The sequence below is a fragment of the Eretmochelys imbricata genome, chromosome 1 (genome assembly GCF_965152235.1).
Source record: "Eretmochelys imbricata isolate rEreImb1 chromosome 1, rEreImb1.hap1, whole genome shotgun sequence".
In the NCBI taxonomy this organism is placed as follows: domain Eukaryota; kingdom Metazoa; phylum Chordata; order Testudines; family Cheloniidae; genus Eretmochelys; species Eretmochelys imbricata.
In genome coordinates, this window is record NC_135572.1 from 156,295,031 (window position 1) to 156,320,575 (window position 25,545).

General features: G+C 41.3%; 1 protein-coding gene across 1 annotated transcript in view; it reads right to left on the minus strand.

Annotated features, from left to right (window-relative positions):
- The window catches only part of EFHC2 (EF-hand domain containing 2), an 86,851-nt gene that overhangs the window by 26,361 nt on the left and 34,945 nt on the right, over positions 1-25,545 (minus strand). Inside the window, exons 5-9 of the mRNA XM_077807231.1 lie at positions 20,821-21,072; positions 19,070-19,180; positions 18,577-18,715; positions 10,554-10,719; positions 8,498-8,640 (exon numbers count right to left, since the gene is read on the minus strand). Coding sequence (XP_077663357.1) covers positions 8,498-8,640; positions 10,554-10,719; positions 18,577-18,715; positions 19,070-19,180; positions 20,821-21,072 — 811 coding nt within the window. The remainder of the gene's footprint in view (positions 1-8,497; positions 8,641-10,553; positions 10,720-18,576; positions 18,716-19,069; positions 19,181-20,820; positions 21,073-25,545) is intronic.

Here is a 25,545-nt window from a genome sequence, read left to right on the forward strand (position 1 = left end):
GTTTGTTCATAATCTGGGAAAGAAAAACAAGCTTTCCTGATTTTTCAGGTCCCAAATGATTTCTCAGTTTGGAATGAATTAGTCCAAAGGAAGAAAATATTCTTTCTACACTGGCAGAAGAAGCTACTGCTGTTAAAAGTGAAATTATCACTTCAACAGTCTCTGAATCTAAGTGCTTAAGTGACTTCTACCAGTTCACTGGTGTGACTTTCTTTAAAACATCATCAGCAAACATATATTTCTTGAATGGTTCACCCTTAGCTCTGACGTTTATTATAGTTGGCATTATGGAGGGATGATTGCTGGATGTCCATGTCATAGCCAGCTCCTCTTCTTCAGCAGTTAAGGTTTGACCCTAGTACCAAGTATTGAGAATACTTGCAAGAAAATGAGCTGGAGATAGTGCTTGTCCCATTTATTTTTTTAATACTTGTAATTTAACTCTGTCATTGCATATTTCTCTTTTTAAGATCTCACTCAGTTCCTTCCAAATTTCGACAGTGTTAGCAATAAAACAGCCATTTCCCTGCATTTTGTTCCAGGCTACAGAAATAGACTTCAGGGTACTCAGCATGTGTTCAACATTTCTCTTAAGATCAACGTTGAGAACTTTGGCTGCGACAGTGCCATCTATTTTTTCATGATTTTGTTTATAAACTGTCATCAGATTAGGCCAGTTCTTGATATAGTGCTCAAAACAGTCCACTCCTGAGTTCCATCGCATGTCTTGTGGGAGAGTTAGCTTGGTTCTTCCCACTTTTTTCAGAGCAGCTGCTGCAAAGCGGTTGTTACGGAAGTATTTTGCAATTTCAACAATATTAGCCTCTATTTCCAGAACACTGAAGTCTTTGGCTAGGAGGTGCATCAAATGAGCTCTGCAACCGTATGTTATTAGCTTGGGACTCTCTTCACACTCTTCTAAATAATTTCTTCTCATCTTGGACACATTTGCAGCATTCTGTGTGACCAAGCCGCATACTAGACATTTATATTTTTTTCTCAGTTTGTTATAGCTTTTACTGCTACTTCTTGTAAGTATTCTGCTGTGTGTGCATTTCTTGATGTATCAAGTGTTTCTGTAAGAAAGACATTCCCTTCTTCTGTTGTCACACAAGCACATACAAAAGGATCATTGCGGACATTGCTCAACCCATCAAGACTCAGGTTAACAATTTTATCCTCTAGACCTTTTTACACACTGCTCAATTTCTCTTTCACACACTTTATCCAGCAATGTGCCTGCAACATCTGCTCTGTTGGTGGACTGTATCCTGGTCTTACTGACTGAACCATGTTAATAAAGTGTGGGCTCTCAATCATACGGAAATGAGAGTTTGTTGCATAAACAAATGGGGCAATTTTTTCATCAATTACCTCTTTCTGTAATCTGCTGGTTCTTATCACAAACTTATCTATGGCTGTTTCTGGATGATGGAGATTTTTGTTTTCTTTTTGCTACAGGTGATATACTGTGGCTATGTGACATACATGATGTGACTGAAACACTATCACTGGCAGAAAACTCTGAAACTATAGAAAATGATGGTGATCTTAAAGGTGGATAGTCTTCAGAATCCTGTATGTTGAGGATGGAGTCTCCTAAACAAAATAAGTCAATGCAGTTATTTAATTATTACCATACTGCTCATTTAGCATTACTCATTGCATTCCCTGACACTCAGTACTACTTTAAAGGTGAAATTGTAAAAGGAAGATCTGTCTATTTCAGCTACTTATTTTTTTTATCACAACTGCATCTAAAATGATAATACCACTATATTTTTTGCTCAAACATGAGAATTCAAGAATAGTCCAGAAGGAAGACAGGCAGTCCTTAAGAAAGATTATGAAATAAAAGTTTACCAACCTGAAGATCCTGCATGTTCAGATATGTTCCTTTCATCATCTTCAACACAGCTTCCTCCTGAGAAGGAACACTTATAGAACCATAGAATATCAGGGTTGGAAGGGACCTCAGGAGGTCATCTAGTCCAACCCCCTGCTCAAAGCAGGACCAATCCCCAATTAAATCATCCCAGCCAGGCCTTTGTCAAGCCTGACCTTAAAAACCTCAAAGGAAGGAGATTCCACCACCTCCCTAGGTAACATATTCCAGTGCTTCACCACCTTCCTGGTGAAAAAGTTTTTTCCTAATATCCAAACTAAACCTCCCCCACTACAACTTGAGACCATTACTCCTTGTTCTGTCATCTGCTACCAGTGAGAACAGTCTAGATCCATCCTCTTTGGAACCCCTTTCAGATAGTTGAAAGCAGCTATCAAATCCCCCCTCATTCTTCTTTTCCGCAGACTAACCAATCCCAGTTCCCTCAGCCTCTCCTCATAACTCATGTGTTCCAGTCCCCTAATCATTTTTGTTACCCTCCGCTGGACGCTTTCCAATTTTTTCACATCCTTCTTGTAGTGTGGGGCCCAAAACTGGACACAGTACTCCAGATGAGGCCTCACCAATGTCGAATAGAGGGGAACAATCACGTCCCTCAATCTGCTGGCAATGCCCCTACTTATACAGCCCAAAATGCCATTAGCCTTCTTGCAAAAAGGGCACACTGTGGACTCATATCCAGCTTCTTGTTCACTGTTGGTCCTTTTCTGCAGAACTGCTCCCTAGCTATTCGGTCCCTAGTCTGTAGCGGTGCATGGGATTCTTCTGTCCTAAGTGCAGGACTCTGCACTTGTCCTTGTTGAACCTCATCAGATTTCTTTTGGCCCAATCCTCTAATTTGCCTAGGGCCCTCTGTATCCTATCCCTACCCTCCAGCGTATCTACCTCTCTTCCCAGTTTAGTGTCATCTGCAAACTTGCTGAGGGTGCAGTCCACGCCATCCTCCAAATCATTAATGAAGATATTGAACGAAACCGGCCCGAGGACCGACCCTTGGGGCACTCCGCTTGATACCGGCTGCCAACTAGACATGGAGCCATTGATCACTACCTGTTGAGCCCGACGATCTAGCCAGCTTTCTATCCACATAAAAGTTCATTCATCCAGCCCATACTTCTTTAACTTGCTGGCAAGAATACTGTGGGAGAACGTGTCAAAAGCTTTGCTAAAGTCAAGGAACAACACGTCCATTGCTTTCCCCTCATCCACAGAGTCAGTTATCTTATCATAGAAGGCAATTAGATTAGTCAGGCATGACTTGCCCTTGGTGAATCCATGCTGACTGTTCCTGATCACTTTCCTCTCCTCTAAGTGCTTCAGAATTAATTCCTTGAGGACCTGCTCCATGATTTTTCCAGGGACTGAGGTGAGGCTGACTGGTCTGTAGTTCCCCGGATCCCCCTTCTTCCCTTTTTTAAAGATGGGCACTATATTAGCCTTTTTCCAGTTGTCCAGGACCTCCCCCGATCGCCATGAGTTTTCAAAAATAATGGCCAATGGCTCTGCAATCACATCCGCCAACTCCTTTAGCACTCTCAGATGCAGTGCATCTGGCCACATGGACTTGTGCTCGTCCAGCTTTTCTAAATAGTCCCAAACCACTTCTTTCTCCACAGAGGGCTGGTCACCTCCTCCCCATGCTGTGCTGCCCAGTGCAGTAATCTGGGAGCTGACCCTGTTCGTGAAGACAGAGGCAAAAAAAGCATTGAGTACATTAGCTTTTTCCACATCCTCTGTCACTAGGTTGCCTCCCTCATTCAGGAAGGGACCCACACTTTCCTTGACTTTCTTCTTGTTGCTAACATACCTGAAGAAACCCTTCTCTTAACTCTTAACATCTCTTCCTAGCTGCAACTCCAAGTGTGATTTGGCCTTCCTGATTTCACTCCTGCATCCCCGAGCAATATTTTTATACTCCTCCCTGGTCATTTGTCCAATCTTCCATTTCTTGTAAGCTTCTTTTTTGTGTTTAAGATCAGCAAGGATTTCACTGTTAAGCCAAGCTGGTTGCCTGCCATATTTACTATTCTTTCTACATATTGGGATGGTTTGTTCCTGTAACCTCAATAAGGATTCTTTAAAATACTTCTCATGATGTTGTTTCATTCGGGCAACCAGGCTTTGCATTTCTTTCTTGCGCTGTTTGCATTTTGCACGCATGCCTGTCTTACCCACAATATTCCCAAACTGGGTCTCTTTTACGGCCTGCTGCCATTATGGGTTTTCCCACCTAGTGAGAGAATATTATGGTAGATCTCAAATCAATGAAGGCTACACTCAGATAGACATCAAGACTTCTGGAATATTCTGCTCAAACAGTTTCACATTTGTTTCTACTGCCTGTCCCTCCCTTCTCACATTTATCTTCAGACTTCTTCTCCTTGTCCAGGTCTATTCCACCCCCAACAATCTTCTAGTCATTGAACTTTTTGAAACTTTGCACTTTTAAAGAGAGGTAAGCGATTGATTCTGTGTACACAAATTTGCAGACAATAGGGTTGAGGTCTGTTATTTCTCACCTCTATATATTATTTATTTATTTTAAAACATTTTTGCTGTTAACAAGCATGTTATCTCTGGAGACACAAATCCACAGTTTGAGAACTGCAAAACTAAGCATCTCTGATGGTACCTTCTAGACTGAGCACTATAGAAAGATTAACCTAAATAATCTATACAGAAGCCTCTGGAACCCCATAAGATTGGGTCCCTAATCCATGAACTATTGGAACTCATTTACAAAACTTTTCTTAAACATTACATGAATATATTGTCTCATGCTAAAGGAATAGGGATTATAAATTCTAATTCATGATGAAATATCTTTGAGCTATAATGTATCTATCTTTACATAGGTTTTTTCCTCAAAAAGCATTTTATCAAAACAATCAGATTTAAATAAAAAAAAATCATTGATTTTTATCCACCCTGGCGGAGACATGAGGATCCCTTATAGGAATGAGGTCACCATAGATCTAGAAGCTATACCTGAAGCTTCACAAGCTGCTTGGAGCGATATGCATAACACATCCTCACCTTCAGCCACTTAAATTCTTCCCTACTGTCTTAAAGAAGCCTGTCTGCAAATTTAACCATGTAATCCCACTTCAGATAATTGTATTTTGCCAACCAGGCTTGGTAGTTAACAATTCTCATTTGGAGGTTTGATGTGGAGTAATTTTCCCCACCCAGAAAAAATTATTTTGGGGGGTTCCTTGTCTTTTGATGTTGCTTTGTGTTGCCTTCCATGTGACCTCTCATTCACCACAAGAACCATCCATGATGCCAGCCAGTGTGTATAAAATTGCTCAATACCCTGGGAAGACAATAGGTGGAGATGATGATCTGAGCTCTTTGATGCTGATACCAAAGAGACAGGTGTCTGCCAGAGCAATTTAGCTGACTCTAGCAGTCCACCTTTGATGGGCAATGCAAGAGATCCAAGTATGGACTTGTGTAGGATGTCTAGAAGCTTCTGTGACTTTTCCTGTACTGCTTCAGCTGGAATCTCCAGCGGGTCAGCTATTCCTGGAACATCTTATAGCCCTCTGGGGTTGAGGTAGAGGACTCAGGGACTACAATCTCAGGCAGGGATGATGAGGACGTTTGAAACTGGGTTAAGATGTCCTCTGCTTGGGATTCCTCACTGGAACCATTAATGTCTGTTCAGCTGGAGTGGAGCAGATTGGGTTGGTTGAGGCGAAGAAGGGGAGTTAATCCTGGATTGGGAGGCAGACACTGGCCTTCTAGCCTGATGATTTCCTCCCAGAGCCCAATACAGACAAAGGTACTGTTAAGCACAAGATACAAGTGGCCAAGGGAGAGGATACCAGATAATTCTATCCCTCTTTGAGCTTCTATGTCTAGGGTAATAAAACTCAACCCTTGACTCCCTCTCCATGGTATGCTGCCTGAATATCTGGACCCTGGGGAACAAATTGGTCCAACCTCCCTACTGCCTTCAGAACCTGAGGAGGAGAATGTATAGTCCTCCTGGAGAGGAAGAGCTATAGCAGCTAGTGTGCTAGGAGCACCTTTAGTCTGTGCTCTGGTTGGTACCACTAATGTACCTGGTACCAGTGTCAGAGCAGCAGTCAGGGCTGGAGGAGGCAGTTTCATTATTGCTAATAGTGGATAGTCCAGCACTGAAGAGACCAGTAGGTCTTTCAATGCTATATAGGATTTCGATACCAAATATGTTGGTAACAAAGACAGGTGAGTAGATGGTCATGGTGCCGGGGTTATTAGTGTGAGAGACATCAGGGCCTGGGTGCTGAGAGGTCTGTACTGAGAGATTTAAGCGTTACCAAGGGAGGCATAGTGACAAGTGCCAGACTGGGTGCCTTTTCTTCTGAAGTTGGAGAGGATTTATGGTTCCTTGAGGAAGAGGACAGAGATCTCTTTCCTTTGTGGGTCCCGTGCTCTTTCCTTCCTCTGTACCCTGAGATTTTATCAAACTAGAAATATGGATCTTTACAGGTAGCTATTGTTATTAATTATTAATCATGTTTATTTTGAACAGTATCTACCACAATCAGATCTTGGTCTATGACGGAGGTTTCTAGGTGCTACAGTAATAAATAAATAATATCATAGTGTCTAAGGGCCAACAAAGAATGGACCCCTCTTTGCGAGACACTGTACAAACCCAGAGGTGTAGGTGGTCCTTGCCCCAAAGAGCTCACAGTCTAAATAGACAAGAGAAACAGAGAGTTGAGGAAGGAGTTGTTAACAATGGCAGAGTGAATAGTGTGATGGGAGCTAACATTAAACTAATTCCACAAGTTTTTTTTTGTGTGGGGGTGTTAGGGTGTTGATTTACTTAGGAAGAGATTGGTTAAATGGAAAGAAAAGGGAAAGGAGATGGGACACAGAAGGCCAGGGCATGAGGGACGGGTGTGGTGTGAAGCTGAGGTGAAAAGAATGGGAGGGAGGGAGAGGAGTGTGCTGGAACACCCAATCAAACACAGGGCAGAGAAAGTCCAGTTAAAAGTTTGGTCATTTCTGCTCCAGCCGGCTGGAGACTCTGGTCAGCTAGGCCACATTATAAGGGAAAAGGGGAGGCACCACCTGGATCCTAGTACCTCCAGAGTAGCGGGAAGTCTCCCCTGCATAGTTCACGGTTCAAGGAGATGCTATAGTCAGAGATCACCCCATGAGGCCCCATTTTACCCCACACCCAGTGCAGCATTCCCTAGTTTGGCTGCTTCTGCTCCCACTTTGACTCCAGGAGTTAAGGAGGCAGCCAGAGCACTTTGAGATGATGAGTGTTAAGAAACTGCTGCTCCAGGTGTCTCGAAGTTTGACTGGGATGCACTGACCTCTCCAGAGAGAATATTTTCAGAGGAGACTCCCTAGCTCTTTGGGTTCTCATAGAAAATGATTTACAGATGGTACGTGATTCTGTTATGTGCACTTCACCCAGACACAGCAAGCATCTAGTGTGCCCATCATTGGAAGGCATTACAGCCTTGCAGGAAGAGGAATTTTTGAAGCCTGGAGATTTCTGCTCAGCCATAATGACTGATCTGAGTACCAGAGCTAACTCACAGGAAAACAAAAAAAGTGAATTTCCTTCTAAAAGGAAGAAAGGAATTACTACCAAAAATCTGTAACAATAACACTGTTAACTAACTAACTACTAAGTACCCCACTATCCAGAATTATTTACATGACAAAGAATAGGCCACATAATGAGCAAAGAAGCTTGGACACTGCAAGTTCCAACCCATACCCAGAGGAAGGGAGAAGGAAATGAAGGGTAGGGTCGCCCTGCCCTTTTGGCCCTCAGAGGCACCAGAATACTCAGGGCGCAGGCATGACCCCCAAAGAACATTGCTGGCCCAAAGTATCTGGACTTAATTGTATTGGATGCATGCTCACCAACAGTGAAATATATGTGGACAAGAACTTGAAGCGTTCATCTCTAGAAAGGCTGGATGAGCTGTCTCCTCGAATTCAAATCAATGTCACTCTAGTAGGTCACTAGGACAGCTACTGGCACAAGACCAAATTTACCCTTCAAATGCCAATAAACTGAATATTGTTTAAGATATTGTTACATATATTAAAATAATTACAATGATTTTGTTTTTATACTGTGCCTTTATATAATGGAAAACATATAGCTAGAATAATAATATTGATCCTGCAAAACATAGAACTTACTGTATGATTTCCAATCTGTTATGTTTTCTATGGGTTTATCCCTATTTACCATCAATGACAACAATACAATTTCTATAAGTTACCTATAACAAAAGCAAGCTCCCCTGGATAAGATTTGCAAATAGAATATGTGCCACCATCTTTAGGAGCCAATAACTTTAAATGTTGTGAAGTGCTGTCTTACAACAAATGGTTTCATTCTGAGTATCACAGATTATAAATTAGCACAACAAACTACTATTAAGGTAAAACAGTAGACCTCTGTCAAGCCCAAAAGAAGCAAATGTAGATCTGACTGAATTCAAAAGGATTTGCACAGGCTTCCATTAGAACTGAGTTCTGCATTAGGGTTTAATGATCACTACATTTTAATCAAAGCAGCAGAGCTCTTGGAATTGCTTCCAGAGGATTATTATCTCTTACCTGTATTTCGCTGTGGGGTCTCAAACACTGAAATTGTGTCATCACTCAGAAAATAAGAAATAATGAATTGCCGATCCTTGTCAATGGGATTATCAGTAATAAATTTTGCAAGAAAGCGCAGCAGGTTACTTTCGAGGCCTTTTCTATGAGGGCAGAAGAAGTGGCAAGAAATTCAGTATATAGAATGATGAACCTTTTCATCACTTGGAAACGCATTTTGTGAAATAAACTGTGTTATTCTTGGTCTGGACAGGAAATGGAATGAAGTTCCCTATTTTTTCAAAAATAATTTTCAGCTGGGGTTAACAAAGCTAAGCAGGGTCAGCCAGATAGAAAGGAATTATTTTTCAGGGCACAATTGGTTCTCTGATTACAGATTCTGATTGCATCTGTATTCAATCTCAATTGCAAATCAGGCTGAAAGTTTATTTCCAGAAATTTAATTGGGGGGGGACGGACATTTTTTAGATGTATTCATTTTCAAACCTAAATACAAATCAAAATACATGTCAGGACCCTCTCCAGGAAATTTGGCCAATCAGATTCTTTTCCCATGTGGCTATTTTTTTAAATGTGAAAACCAAATGAATTCAACAATAGTATATTTATTGATTTAGACGTTACTATTTTAAAATATACAGAGGTTATATAAATTATTAAAATTTTACCAAGTCTTCTAATAGCGTTCTCCTTTTCTGAAGGCTCTACACGTGGGTTAATGAACCTCAGATCTGCAATGCAGCTTTGTTTTTTACTCAGGACTCATAAATCATGTCACAGTCTGTATAACCCACAATGGCAATAAAAGGTGCTAATGTTTTCATATTGCTATAGTACAACTGTGCATGAAAACCAGTCAACAAAGAAAAGAACTCTCAGGAAATCTCAAGAGAAACAAACGGGGGTTATATCATATTTGTGGATCTTCTGAAATTCTTTTTAGTTGTCTACACTTGGAGCTGGGGGAGGTGACTGCCAGCTCAAGTAGATATACTCACACTCTCACCCAGCTAGCATGCTACAAATAGTAGTGGAACAACGGTGACACCGGGAGTGGCAGCAGCAGTCCGGGCTAGCCACCCCAAGTATGTATCCACGGGGTCTGGTTGGCTCATAGTTGGGGCAGCTAGCCCCAACCACCTCTCACCACTGCATGTGCTACCACAGCTACATAACTTTTTTTTAGTACGATAGCTCAATGAGAGCTAGTGCAAATATGTCTACTCGAGATGGGAATCACACCCTAACTCCAAGTGTAGACATACCCTCAGAGCCTGATCCAATGCCAAATGAAGTCAAAGGAGTCTTTGTATTTATTTTAATGGGAATCAGATTAGACCCTAACTTCATAGAAGACCGTATTTGCCTAGTTCACAGAAATGCCGAATGCAATGTTGCTAACCAAGTCCTAATACACCTGGAAACTTACGTCAGGTAACCTTGAGATTTCACTTAACACCACTCTCCCCTGCAACTAGGAATTAAAAATATTGACTATGTGATACAGGTGGGCCAGGAAGCAGTGGTAGAGGGGAAATATATAAACCCTAGGCTAATTAAGGCGTGGTTCCCTGTAGACTAGGAAGGGTTGCTACAGGTTAATTGGAGCACCTGTAGTCAATTAAGCCCTGTCGGGAATCTAATAAAACCCCCTGCTTCAGGCAGTCAGGGGAGGAGGAGAAGGAGAGAGGACTGGAACTTGGAGGTGTGTTGTAAGATTTGAAAAAACAGAGAACTGAAGTAAGGGAGACCCGCCCCCGCAGGGGAGGGAGACTTCCTCCCCCAACATCCAAGGACCGAAGGTTCCTCACCCAAGGGGGAAGAGGGTAAGAACCCACAGGAGTTGAGAGGGGCTGGGGCTCAGAGTGAGGAGCAAACCCAGACCCCTCCCCTGCTTCCCTCCTCTACCACCTTCCCGGGCCACTGTTGGGGACCTCAGTGGCCCAAGAGCAGGGGCAAGAGGTGGCATCTTAGCCCCCTGCCAAGAAAAGCGCAGGACCCACCATACTAACATCGGCCATCTTGCCACAACTGGGATTATCTTTCACTAAAATACCTGTCTTTCTCCAAGAATTTCTTGAAATCTTTCTGGGGAGGTTGGGGAAGAAGGCTCATGCAGGAGCCTAGAGAATCCTCTTCAGAGCCAAATCCAGTGTATGGTGGAAACTTCCTTTCTATTTTTGGAGGAGGTGGAGCCTTGAATGGAACTGGAGTAAAATCCTCTATAAGAAAATAAGATAGCAAGATTTTTTCTTCAGATAATGCTATTTTATTAAAGATATTGCATTTTCAGTATAGATGTCTATTAATATATCCGAGTAACAGAGCAGAACCTCTCTCTTTAAATCATGCTTGCTTCACTATTTATAGGATGAAATGCAGGCCTTATTGAAATCAGTGGCAAAACTGCAATCATAATTTTGATGGGGCCAGGATTTCATCCATACCCAGTAATGTTTGGCAGAAATCAGTCAATAGGAAGGGAAATATTATTCCTAAACAGAAGAACCAAATTTTTAAAACCACTTTTCAACTCTTACCCCTTGGGATCATTCCACAATTTAAATTCCTTACTTGTGATATTTTTCTCTGTTTTTTGTCAATTTCTATGTTTGTATTGGAAGAACTCAAAGGTTTATGTCAGTCTTGGCAAGTTGCCAATAAATTCAGTCCTATCCCAAATACATCCAAATTTTCTGAAGCTTTACTTTTATAGTCCTTCCCCTACCCTACTCTTATATATTGCCTTAGCTCCAGACTCACTCATCAGCATTATTCCACAACTATGATCCCTTTCTCCATATGAACATGACCAATAACCAATCTGTCCTCTCTTCACATATGCCTGTCAGCTCAACAAGCTGTTATAAGGTCCACCCTGATCCCTATATCTAGCAAAGATCCTGCTGCCCCAGTGTCAGCTGCTGCTCTAGCGTGCCATAGTTGCTCCCCTGAACCTGTGTTTCCCAGTATTACGACTTGCAACAGCTATTGAGGCTTACAGCCGACATAAGAACCTAAACAGATACAGTTTTGATTATTATTTTCCCTGAAAATAAAGTTTATTAACATTGAAGCAACACTGATAGATGTTGGAAAACAAAAGGACAACGCACTAGGCAAATCACCAGCCAGAAGGATGTCACAGCATCCATGGTCCATGAAAGAACTGAGGGCCTCAGAAAGGCAGTGTACAACAATGGCCACAAACAAGAATGGGTTTTTTTTTTTTCTTCCCAAGCCTTGTCTCTTCTACCTGGAGTGGGAGAGATTTAATTCACTATTTTTTCCCTTTTCATTACCAAAACAAAAGTATCCAGTGAAAATGGTGAAATTTACACACAGTTCTATAGGAAGAAAAACTGATTGAATGAAGAATGAATTTTTTATCTGAAACATCCCCAACATTGTTGTACTGTAGGTTTGGTTTTGGCACATGTAGAGGAAAAGGGTGAAATTTGGGCCAATTCAAACTTTTCCTGAAGTGCTTTTTCAGTCTACATATCTATTTAAAATAGGGGTTCTCAAACTATGTCGGGGCCCCAAAGTAGGTCACAACCCCATTCTAATGGGAGCACCAGGGCTGGTGTTAGACTTGCTGGGGCCAAAGTCAAAGCCAGAGGGCTTCCACCCTGGGTGGTGGGGCTCATGTTTGGGCTTCAGTCCTGAGCGATGGAGATCAGGTTACAGGCCCTCTGCCCAGGTAGCAGGGCTCGGGCTTTGGTGGGCTCAGGCTGTGGTCCCCACTTCTGGGGTCATGTAGTACTTTTTGTTGTCAGAATGGGGTCGCAGCACAATGGAGTTTGAGAGCCGGTGATTTAGAACATGCTAATAAACGAAGATCATAGCAACCTACTCTTTTAAATTCAGATTTATCTAACACAAGTTTGTTGTTGAAAAGTAGAGCAAGAATTCAGATGTCAGAATTTCTCCTAAGTATAAGTCCTAAACACAAGAAGCACCTTCTCCATGCTTCCTTCAGCAGTTACTTCTATTGCAACATATCCTGTTGAAAATAAGTTCTTAATGGAAAATCTAACGCCTCCTCTTGAACCAGTCAAGAGGAGTTTCTATAAAAACAAAGCTGCCAATGTATTTCCCTCAGAAGTTACACATGCCCTTTATATATACAGATATAGATATAGCGCAACTAGTCTGGGGGGGCTCAAATCCTAAATCAATACATAAAAAGAAGTCTCCTGCTAGGAAATTTTCAAATTTTACACCAAAAGCCATCACTGTAACAGAGTAGAATCATATAAGTAAACACATGACAAAATATTATTTTCTAAAAACATTATTTCTGGCAATATTGACCCTCTAGAAAATTTCAGTGTAGCGTGTGAGGAGTTACATGTCCGACTCTAGTTAAAAAACAAAACACTGTGTACATAAGTCTCTGCATATTGAGAGGGGGAAAAACCCCTATGTGAGTTTGTATGTTGAATTACAAGGTGATCACACATGTATTCTCTAGTTGAAAAAGAACTATCAGATTTATAACGTTTATTATTCTCAATTACAGTCGCTTTAATTTGTGGGACCTACATAACAAGTGGAACACTGATTAAGATCTTTCTTGCACTCCAAGGGTGCCACCTAGTGTATGTCTAGTAGACGAGACAATTACTCAGTTTAGTTTTACTCTCTTGGTACTCAGCAACTGTACACGTGTTTTAATGTGTCGGCCATACCTGTAATCAACCATGCTTAATATAGCACTAATAAGTCACGATATCAACACAATACTATAGTATTCAATTGCTGTTGTATTTAGGTGTCCATTTTTTGTCTTCCCAGGTCCCGTTACATAAAGCCAGTCTAGATTGGGCTCTGTGTAATTATGTAATATTCCTGTATGGTCTTTAACTTTGGCCCTCAGAACCAATTCCTAAGAATTTAATGATTTGTTATCCCTGAATTCATATTTTATCTCTATTAAAGTCCTGAAAGTCTGTAACAAAACAGTTTAGCAGAAGTATTTTTGAACATTTGTAAATATGTCGCTTGCTGTAATAATCTGCAGAGTAACCCGATGTTCTTATATGTTCTTCACAAAAGAAATCTTGCAAATCATTAGGGACCAATACAGAAAATAAAGTAAGTAAAGTCCATTTATTCAAGTCTGACTACTCTTGATAGCATAGCAATATTTTCAGAATCCTTCTCAATCCATAGCTAACTTTGCACACACAGCAGTTGATCTTCCAGTGATCTGCTGCACAACATCTATCCATCTCCTCATTGGTCGTCCCCTACTATGATGACCTTGTACCATTCCTTGTAACACTTTAATGTGAATTTACTGTGGTATTGAAAGCCTGGGTAATGAAATCCTATTCATGGACAGGACAGGTACACCATAGGCACTGGCAGTCTTCTCCACCCTGCTGCATCAATGCAGCTCAATCTTGAAACTGAAGGATCATCTCGATGGGTATGTCTTCACTCCACAGTTAATCTGGATAATTGACATCTGGGTCTGAGCACCTGGGTTAGGTGCCCAAGTGTGAGTGCCCCCACTGCACAGTCCTACCCTACTTAATGTGTCATCACTGTTTCTGCCTTCGGCCATGCGTATCTGGAGGGATGGGAGGGAGGTATATCCCATACTCCTTTGCTGTAGGATTCATTCCCAGTCAGTTGAGGGAGAACTTGTCTGTCTGGAGGGACTGTGGGAAGGGCATCGGAGGACTACCAGAACATCAGTGATTTTGTCTACATCTTCACTGCCAAGTGGGTGGGTTCTAGCCGAAGTGAAAATGGGCTCTAACCCATGCCTCCAGCTGAGCAATGTAAGATAGCCTGGGCTTAAAGCACCCTCAGATCTGAGTCAGAGGATTTTCTATCTAGATATTAGGGAACTCGGGCTAAAACCCAGGTAAAAGCCTGCGTTATCTGTGTAGTGAAGACATACTCTATGCGTGAGAGAGCAGTTCAGTCTCCAGAGCAATTCAAGAACCTAACTGTGGTGCTGGTTTTGGTGACCAGAACACCTACCCACTGACACCCTCAAATTCATTTCACATAACATACCAGTCACTACATTCTAACCACTTTCAATCACGAAACAAGATCTGAACCAGCAACATCAAGGCAAAAAACTTTATATCCCATTATTAATCCCCAGAGCCATCCAGTCCCCCTTAAGAATAAAAACAACTTGAATATTATGTAGTCTTCTCAGTAGCAAAACTGGTGATAAGGACCAGTTCGGTGGCATAGCAAAAGCATTATGTTGGCAAGAAATCAGCTTTCAAATTTGAGATTTCATCTTTTGCTTCCAATTTCAATGGAGTTTTAAAAGTACCAGTGAAGGGGTACTTGCAATTCCCTTGGACTAAACACAGATGACTAGTACTGGACATAATGCTAGGTTCATGCATTTGCCAACAACCAACAGGTATAGAAGAGGCCTCCCCTAGTTTCCAACTTTATTTTAGTGACATGAGATCCTGCTTCACAGTTCACCTACCAAGTAAAACAAAGAGGCAATGCCTCCTTTTCTCCTGCCTTCCAAAAGGAATATTACAAGAGCACCTATTTGTCACATGGTTGGCAGTGCAACCAAAAATGTGACACTATTTAATTTTGGCTCACAAGAATAATAGGAGGCCCTCTTCCCCCTCCACATACTTTTCTATTATTTATTAATTAAATATTATTTATGAAAGGACACTTCTTACTCTACTTCTGTGCTATGATGAGACAGTAAGTAAAAAGCATAAATATAGTTCTCCTCAGAGACACACTCAAGAGTATGTTTCCCATTTCATTTGGGCATTCATTGTCTATAATGTATATGTGGCCATTGCTGCATTCAGATCATCCTTCTCTTTCTATGCAGCTGCATTAGCAAAATTTAGGCAGACTATATCCGACATTAAGGTGTCTTTCTCTTGCATTCAGACCAGTGCTGCATGCATCCATAATAATGTCAGGCTTCCCGCTGAAGGGCATGAGCTATCATTTACAAAGCTGCTGTCCTTTGAAAACTTTCCCTTTGCTTTCACAAATATTATGCAGAGCAAAACAGGCAGAAACATTGGAAACATATTGATTATCATAACAACTGCACTTCAAGAGAAATCTCCTTGTCCTCCTAAAAGGCAATTCTATTAGCATACAACTCCTGCTGAAGCCATGTAGTCAAATAAATGCTTGAACAAAGAACAGCAAGAGGTAAGATGGGTAACTCAAAGTCGCAACAGCACCAGTGAGCTTGGTCCTGGAAGGTGCTGAGCACTCTGGTCCCAATTTAACAAAACACTTAAGCAAGTGCTTAACCTTTGCCAAGGGCACAGTCCTACTGAAGACAAGTTAAAACTAAGCATGTGCTTAAATGCTTTTCTGGATCAGGAACAGAGTGCTGCGCACATTGCATGATCAAGCCCACAGAGGTATTTCTGCCCGCTCCAAATAAAGTCTGCACAAGCTCCATGGAGGACAAACATACCCTCTTCCTGGGGTTTGAATTTATTGGTAACTCACAAACAACAAAACATAAACCCCAACCTTGAGTTTTCTCCCCCAACCCTACCTGTTCCAAGAATTACCCACAGGACCTCCTTGTCTCTACCCTTAGTCCCCTCTGACTAAAAGGTCACTCCTTTTTATATCCTGATAAGGTATCCAGGGGGTTAACACGTCACGGTAAGTCAGCAGAACTTAGCAGCTTTATGCAAGGTTCTAACCCCTGCTAACAAAGTGGGTCATATTGAGATGCCTGCATTTCTACATAGAATCATAGATCCTACCACCCTAATACACACTATTTATTTTTCTGATATTTGCATGGGAAACAGTGTGCCATTCTGACCTCTCATAAACTTGCCCAACTAGCTGAAGTTAATATCCATAAACTAGTACCAGCAGTCAACTAGCCACTATTACGCTAGGGAAACAACCTTTGCAGCCGTAATATTTAGCTGTATTACTTGGTGGGCAGATAATAGTTGTGTGTGTTTCATTTACCACACCACCCCAATTCCAGAAGCCCCATTCACCATTCCAGCAATCACGGTATGGACATTCTTCATTTTAACAACATGTTCTGATAGGGTCTTGTTTAATGTCTGGCATATTTGCACCAGTATTGTTCCAACTGTTTTTTTTTTTCTAATGCCAACAAGTGAGGCAAGCAGCAGTATTCAATATGTGTAGTTAGCTTCAATAAAGGCTTCTACTGTAATAGTGGGCCAAGCTCCAGAGAAATAAAAAGGTGGCCTTCCTCCTTCTGATGTTTTTCAGTCATTTGCTGCTGTCATTCTACAGCACTACAGTACCTCATTCCACCAAGGAGTTAATTGGACTTTGGTCCAAACTCTGTGTTCCATCTGGTCATGAGTCTGGGTCACAAACAAGTCTACCCTGATATCTGGTTTCACATGTCAGGAAAGAGTTGTAGCAGCACTTTTCTCACCACTTTTGAGCAGTCCAGATACATGTTAGTATCTATTCACTGGATAACTAAATTGATGGTAGGATAAACTGCTCTTCCAAGGAGACACCCATACTAAAAACAGCTCTGATTCTGAATGGGGAATTCTGGGATTGCTAAACTAAATCCCATACTCCCAGAATGTTTTCCCATCTTGGAGACAAACCCTGATTGTTTTCCAAAATTCAGTGTTCCAGTTTGCAATTCTTGAGGCTTTATGGGATAGCTGCTGTGATGTTCCAGACTGCACAGATTCTGTATAGTAGAGAGCATTAAATGTAGATTTGCCAGCATCATTGTGCAGGAAAACACAATTGTTGTGAGGATGCACTGAATCATCTCAAGGGAGACAAACATCTAAACTCAGCTACCATTTTCAGAAAATAGATCATCTGACATCTTTACAAAATGCAGTGTGATGGGGAAGAATATGAAATCAGTGTACACACATGTTCAGATGTACATTCTTTTACATACTTTGACTGAAGGTACGGATATCAGAACAGGGAAGTGGAAGAATCAATAGCCTTTATGTAGGATCATTTTATTGTTCTGGTTTTGAAATAAAAACAGTCAAGGGCATAACATGCAAATCTGGGTTGGCTTTAAATAGATCACACAAGATAACCCATATTCAAGAAAGATGAATTCAAACTGGCACAGGTGTAGAAAAGGGTTACTAGGATGATGAGGGAAATGGAGACCCTACCTTACAAGGGGAGGCTAAAAGAGCTTGGTTTTTTTAGATTAGCAAAACAAAGGCTGGGAGGGGATATCATTGCTCTCTCTAAATACAGGGAGAGCAAAGAGCTATTTAAGCTATGGGGCAATGTTGGCACAAGAATAAATGGGTATAAATTGACCATGAATAAATTTAGGCGGGAAATTTGAAGAAGGTTTCTAACCATCAGAAGGGTGAGAATCTGGAACAGCCTCCCAACAGGAATTGTGGGGGCAAACAACCTAATTAGGTTTAAGGTAATTTATGAAGTAGGATTGTATGACAGGGTTTCCTGCACTGAGAGAGGATTGGGCTAGGCACCTCTGGACATCTCTTACAGTTCATGCCTTATGTTCCTAAAATCTCACACTTCAGGGGCTTCTGGTGGGTCTCACTCATATGCTCAGGGTCTAACTGACCACCATATCCAAGGATGGGAAGCAACATTCCCACAAGTCAAATGGGCACAGACATTGGGCATTTTTTGCCTTCTTCTGCAGAATGGATCACAGGTCACTTGCTAGGATCATCTGGGTATATCTTACTAAATCAATTCCCTGCCATTGCATCAGTGCACCTCAGTCCTGTTCACTGACTTTGGCACACAATAGTTCAGTTTCCTGAAGACTGTAACACTTTGGTCTAATGCTGGTTGTTGGGCTTGGTCTGGATGTGGTTGGGTGGTGTTTAGTGGTCTGTGATGTGCAGGAGGTCAGACGGGTGGTCCTTTCTGGCCTTGACTCTATAACAACTCCACTGGGACCCCTGCAAAACTACTATTTTGCTGTTAGCTACTTAAAGCAGGTTATAGCTCCCGGTTTCTAATTAAAAAAAATAATAAAAGGGTTGCTATTAATAGATTCTTTTAAATTCAAAGTTTAAAAGCGGGCACAGAAAAGGATAAATATAACTACTTACTGATTCCATACTTTGTCGTATAATATTCTTTAGTAAATTCATCACAGTCACAGAGTTTTACCCTCCTTCCCCAAACATTGATCACTGCCCCTATTGTCAGGTCAGAGTCTTTGTAAAATTCCTGATGCACAGTTCCTGTCTAAGAAAAGAAAAAAAAAAGATTTAAGAAGCACCTCTATGAATCTCAGAATAAAATGGAACTTTCTAAAAAAACCAAGCTGTTGGAATTTTACATAAATATTTGATCTTTAACAAAAAAAACCCTCCATATTTCACATTTTAGATGTTTTTACTCCCATTCCAAGCTAAAGCTTTTTCTAAACATTTTCACAAACACTGCATATTAAATTTCAACACTGCTCATTTAAGCAGTTCTACAGTGACACCACCATTCTTACAAATAACCTTCTTTGTTTTAGATAAGCAGGATTTTAGAAACGATAAAACAACTGTAATTATGTTAGATGGCCTGAGGTATTCAAAAATATCTGACCTTACGATTGTCCAGAATGTAACGGCCTTTGTTTCCTACTAAGCCTCCAAACACATTGAGAACTGTGCGATCTGTGATTGCACCAGGCTGATACAGCCCTGCTGGAGCATACTGCAAGGAAAGAGAACAGATGCTTAAGAACTGCATCTAATAAAGCAAAAAACAGAGACTTCAGTTACCAAACAAAACCAGTGGTTGTATGAGACAATTTTTATATGACTGTTTTTGTGTGAACATTTTTAGTGAGCATAATGAGGCGTGCTTATATTACTGACCTCCAAAGCCACTCTGCTGTTCAAACTATACATTCAGAGTCCTATTGTGCACCTAAGGGTACAGTCTCTTTCTCCGAAGTAACTGGAAAGCAAAGGTTAGCACAACTAAAGTATTGTATACCTATAAAATTCTGCTCTGAGGATTATTATTATTGCTGGTAGTTATTATTATATTATTGTAGCATGTAAAAGCTGCAAACGCGATTGGGGCCCCACTGTGCTGGGTGCTGCACAAATATAGAAAAGAGCTAATCAGCCTATTCTATTGTGACGAATGTTATAATAAATGTTCCTATAGTAGGTTTTTAATTTATACTAGTAATTTATTCTAGTTATAACCAAAAAAAAAAAACCAAAAAACATTTTTAAATGAAGATGTGCACATAACTAGATGTGCACATAACTAAAACAGATTTTATTATTTCTTAATGTAACCCCAGTCCCTCCTGTATACCATCCCCATTTTGGGTAATCTTTTGCTGCCCTTTCTCTAACTTCCATTGACTTCAGAGAGAAGTAGACACTTGAATCCCAATCCTTCAATGAGCAGTGCATGGGTATAGGGTCTGCTAAGTCAGCACTCACTGCAAGACCAGGGTCCCAGACTGTTGGCTCTTCAAGGCAGGGATCGGTTGTTTTTTTAAAATTGGCCTATAAACACCTATGGCTTACAGAATTAAATATTATAACAAATATTAAAAGCAAAGGAGGGGGGAAATAATTCAACACTGAATTACTCCAGACCTACAGTGATGCAAGTCTATCACCAGTATAAGAATGGAATGACACAAAGGTGATTCATGCTCATTGTGTTTAAATTCTAAAATGGTAAGTAAGTTATGGAGGACTAAACTAATTAGTAGACCCCCTCTAAGGGCCTGATCTAATATCGATTGAAGTCAGTGGAATGACTCCCATTGACTTCAATTTGGCTTTGGATTAGACCCGACTCTAAGAATTCAAGTTAAAGCAATGATACTGTAGCTGCTAGCAACAATTTACATTGCTGAATCTTGAAACTGGACTTTTTCTAAGGACTTAGGAAAAAATCATGGCCCAATTCTGAATGCACATCATTTTTATGATGGTGTAACTCCAGGGATTTCAATGGACTTACACTGATTTACACGGGTGTGCTGGGGTATTAAACTATTAAACTTAAACTTCTCCATTAGTATAAAATTATAAGGAAAAGGAAATTGTAGAATACAAACCTATTAGTTCGCCCATCTGAATTTTCTCTCTTCTTGATTTAAGTACAGCATTCCCAAGCCTAATTATTTTTTATAATTTTTGTACCTATTGTGTGATCAAATACATGGGCAAGAAAAAAAATCTCGTAATTGTGGTCATACTCAGTCATTTTGATAATATACTGTAATTAACATTATACTCCTAATACAGGAATTTGAAAATAATGCATTTACGCTTTTAGTTGGCAAAAAAACAAAGTATGCTGCATTTTTTATTCTTCACCTTTGGTAGCTTCTTCCTATTGAGGAAAAGTGGAACAGCATCCCGGCCCGAGTTTACTGGTATCACTTCTTTTATTTCAATAGTATCATCAGCCAAAAAATAGTGCAGAATAAGTTCTCGTGGGTCCCCAAACATGGATTCTGTATCATCCCACATACAGTAAAAACGTAAAACGTGTCCATCGTACTCCAGAAACTGTCTCAGAGTGTCAAAGCGCTCATAAGGGCGCAAGGGCTTTATACTATCCGCAATCTGAAGATCAAGGAGAAATGAAAGAGAGCATTTTTAAAATGACGTGTTCTCAAGTGCAGGAAAAAAACACAGGGTAAAGACATGTTCTCAGATTAGTTTTAAGGGTTTCAAATTATGTAATTTAGCTACGGTAAATCACACACCACATAGCCAAAGCACTATTTGAAAAAAGAGGATACTCTCAGTATATTTTTGAAAAGATCAATTATTTTTAGACTTTTCAATCCTTGTTTCTCCTGCTATAAACAGTCCTTCCAATCAGAAAATTGTCACGTTTTTAACGATAAGATATTAATAACCTGTGCCACACAAGTTTCAACAACTGGTTGAAGTTTCAATTGGTACCTATATGGCTACATTTCATGATAATCACCACCCTCTTTGATTTTTTCGAAGATATTTTATATCAGTAATTAACTACTGTAAAATAGTTGCTGAAAAAAGCAGAGGTTGCAGTCAAAGAGATGATGTAAACCATGGTGTTTGAAATGAAAAAACTGTTGATCTGGCATTTTCAAGGCTTCTGGGGAGCTTACGTGATTGTTTTAGAAACAGACTAAACTTGATGAATCAAGACAAGTTTTTGATGGCTTACATGTAGACGCATCCTTTGACCTTTACATCATTTAGATGGAACAACTTTGGGATATTTTCTTCTCCTTAAGGGGAACTTGAAAACTTTCTAGAACGTGACCCTAAGCTTTGCATATCCATGTCAAACCCAACCAGCACCAGCACTTCCATCATAGCCACCACCATCCCCCAATGTTGGAATGCAGGGATTTACCACCACACAATTTGGCATTCTTTTCCCTAGACCTCCAAGGTGCTGTGACCAGACTAAACAAGAGGAGGGAACTAGGCAACATTACTTTTTCTGCAAAAAGAAAAGGAGTACCTGTGGCACCTTAGAGACTAACAAATTTATTTGAGCATGAGCTTTCGTGAGCTACAGTTCACTTCATCGGATGCACGAGCTGTAGCTCACGAAAGCTTATGCTCAAACTGATTAGTCTCTAAGGTGCCACAAGTACTCCTTTTCTTTTTGCGGATACAGACTAAATACGGCTGCTACTCTGAAACCTGTCATTACTTTTTCCATGGCTGCGCTGAGCAACTGCAGAGATGTGAATCTAACGTTCCTACTGCACCTTTTTTGTGTAGTATTTTCCATCCCCACCTTATTCCTCCTGCTTCTTTCATATCTTTCTCTTTTTGCCATCTGCTTATTTAGAGCCTGGTTTAGCTAACCAAGAGAGGCTTCACCTTGTTCAAAGTGGTCCTGAGCAGCCCAATCATAGTAAAATAAAATATTTGTCTTCCACGGACTAGTTACAGAAAAACAAGAGCCACCAAGTCAGCTGGAATTTGCACTACCGCTGTGTGTATAATTTTCCAGTAGCTGAACTGCAAATATCAAAAGAGAGAAGCTGCATTTTTTTGTCTTTGGTATTCTTCTCTCTCTCCCCATTTGAGTGAGTTTATTTTGCATTGTCTTAAAAGAAATAGGATTGACCTTTACCAATAAAAGCTGAGAGCTATCTGGCAAAGACACCCACTACCAACTAAGAGCTCATCAACACTGGGGAAATACATCTTGGGTGTGTTTTCACAAAGGTGTATTCTACAGGGTCAGATTAAGACAAGGGGATAGGCCCAATACCCGAAGTCATGTGATGAGTTCAAAAATTCCGTTTTCATTTGACAAAAAAATAAAGGAAGTTTCTTTCTAGCCCTTGTAGTTATGGTGAAAAGCTTGTAAACATCAAAGGACAACTAATGCACAGATGTCTGCCTGAGGCTGCAGACAGCCTGACACAGCTTCCAAGATGTGCAGGCTGCCTCATATATCTTTATGGGGTGTTAAATCCCATTGTCACTGCTGAGCACTGTCACAGAGGAGCCTCAACAACAGGAAGGGAGAGGCAGACATGTGGGGTCTGTACTAATTGCTGCTTCCATGGATGCTCGCTGGACCCCTGACAACTGTCTGCAAACCCCTGACCACAACTCCCAAGGGGGCAGGTCAGAAAAAAAGCACAATGCCTCCTCTTCTTCATACTGGTGAGGAAGAAAAGGAGACATGGCCCTCAAGAAAGTGACCAGGGAAAAATCTCTTGTTGCTACTCCCACTGCTCTTCCCTGATTTGTGGGGAGACGGATCCCAAGCCCTGCAGAAAACAAGTGCCCAAACAAATGAATCTACAGTCACACTTGTGCTTGGACCATAGAATCATAGGGTTAGAAGGGAGCGTAAGGGTGATCTAGTCTAACCCTCTGCCAAGATGCAGGATTTGTTGGGTCTAAACCATCCAAGACAGGTGACTATCCCTATCCAGAATCCCTTTGAAAACCTCCAGTGAAGGAGCTTCCACAACCTCCCTAGGCAGTCTGTTCCATTGTCCTACAGTTCTTACAGTTAGGACATTTTTCCTGAAATTTAATCTAAATCTGCTATGCTGTAGTTTGAACCCACTGTCTCTTGTCCTGCCCTCTGTGGAAGAGAGAACAACTTTTCTCCATCTTTTTTAATGGTAAACTTTCAAGTATTTGAAGACCACTATCTCATCGCTTCTGAATCTCCTCTTTTCCAAATTAAACATACCCAGTTCCTTTAGCTTTTGCTCACATGGCTTGCATTCCATCCCTTGGATCATCTTTGTTGCTCACCTATGGATCCTTTACAGTTTCTCTTCATCCTTTCTATACATTGGTGACCAAAACTGGACACAGCACTCCAGCTGAGACCTAACCAGCGCCAGGTAGAGCGGTACTATCACCGTTCATGACTTGCATGCTATGCCTCTGTTAATGCAACCTAAAATTGCATTTTCTCTTTTTTCCCCAACAGTATCGCACTGCTGACTCATGTTGAGGTTGTGATCCACCAAAACTCCCAGATCCTTCTCAGCAGTGCTGCTGCCAAGCCAGTTATCCCCCACTCTGTATTTGTGCACTTGATTTTTCTTCCCTAAATGTAGCACCTTACATTTCTCTTCGTTGAATTTAATTTTGTCATCTATAGCCCAGTTCTCCAATTTATCAACATACCTCTGAATTATAGCTCTATTGTCCAACGTATTGGTAGACCCCCATGATCCCAATTAAATCTACCTTTAAAAATGTTAGGGAGACAAGGTGGGTGAGGTAATATCTTTTATTGGACCAACTTCTATTGGTGAGAGAGACAAGCTTTCAAGCTTACACAGAGCTCTTTTTTAAGTCTGGGAAATGTACTCTGAGTGTCACAGTTAAATATAAAGTGGAACAGATTGTTTGGCACAAGCAGTTAACCCATATTTCAAGGGACTATTAAAGGTGAAGTGGCAGGGGGAGGAGGAAGCTGGGAGGGGGTTATTAATGGGTTACAGATTGTTGTAATAAGCCATAAATCCAATGTTTCTATTCAGTCCATGTTTTTTAGTGTCTACCAGAGTTCTGAATGCAAGTTTCCAGGCTCGTCTTTTGAAAAAGTGTTGTGCAGGTTTCCTCTTAGGATGAGGACTAATAGGTTTATTAGTATTCATTCAGCCTAAGCAATATCATAAGCAGGATGTTGTGACTGGGTATAAAAACCCCACGCTGAACAACACAGGGTTAAAGACATACTCTGGGCTCAGGCAGCTCCGCCTGCTAAACTTGCAAAGCGTTCACAGGCTGAAGGAGAAGCTTAACAGCAGCTCATTTGTGGGCATACCTGCAAAGAGGACAGACAGTCAATGCTCAGCCCCTGAGGAAAGGGCTGACTGAAGGCAGGAGCTTCCCCGACAACCACTGCCTGAAGCCTTCCCTGAGGGAAGTGAGGGCCAGACTCTGACACACTCTGAGACGGAGTCATTCCCCTCTGTCTCTTATTAATTCAGTTTATTTGCATTAATTCCCTAAGTTTTTTGCTCATGGACCACCCCACCCCAGAAGTGAAGGGACTGTGAAGTGACCTCGCTGGAGGACCAAGTCACAGGAAGAAGGAGATCACCACAGAGAAGCAACCATCGCCAGGAGATACCCAGCGGGGAGAGAGCTGCTATGCCATGCCTCACCACAAGTAGGCACCATCAATGAGTCAACCCCTTCACAACTGCTGAAGAATGCAGGACTCCTCCCCACCCCTGGAGAGGATGAAGACTGATTGACCCAGATGGTCAAACACCCTACACCTCTACAGGTCTGAGTTGGTAGGTCAGACAACATGGATCTCAAGCATCTTCTCAAGTGCATGACAGAGAATCAGCAGCAGCAACAGGCAGCAGAAGCCGCAACTCCTGCAGCAAGTGGCAGCCCAACAGCAACAGCTGGCCTGGGCCCTAGAGGCACAACCGCAGGAACAGCAGCAAAGGCTGGTCAACAATTAAGGGTCTGATGCAGCTCAGGGTCTCCCAGGAGTTTCCCCTCCAGAGCCCATAGGCCTCACCAGTCAGTGAAACTCACTAAGATGAGACCTGAGGATGGACCCAGAGGGTTTCCTGGCAATGT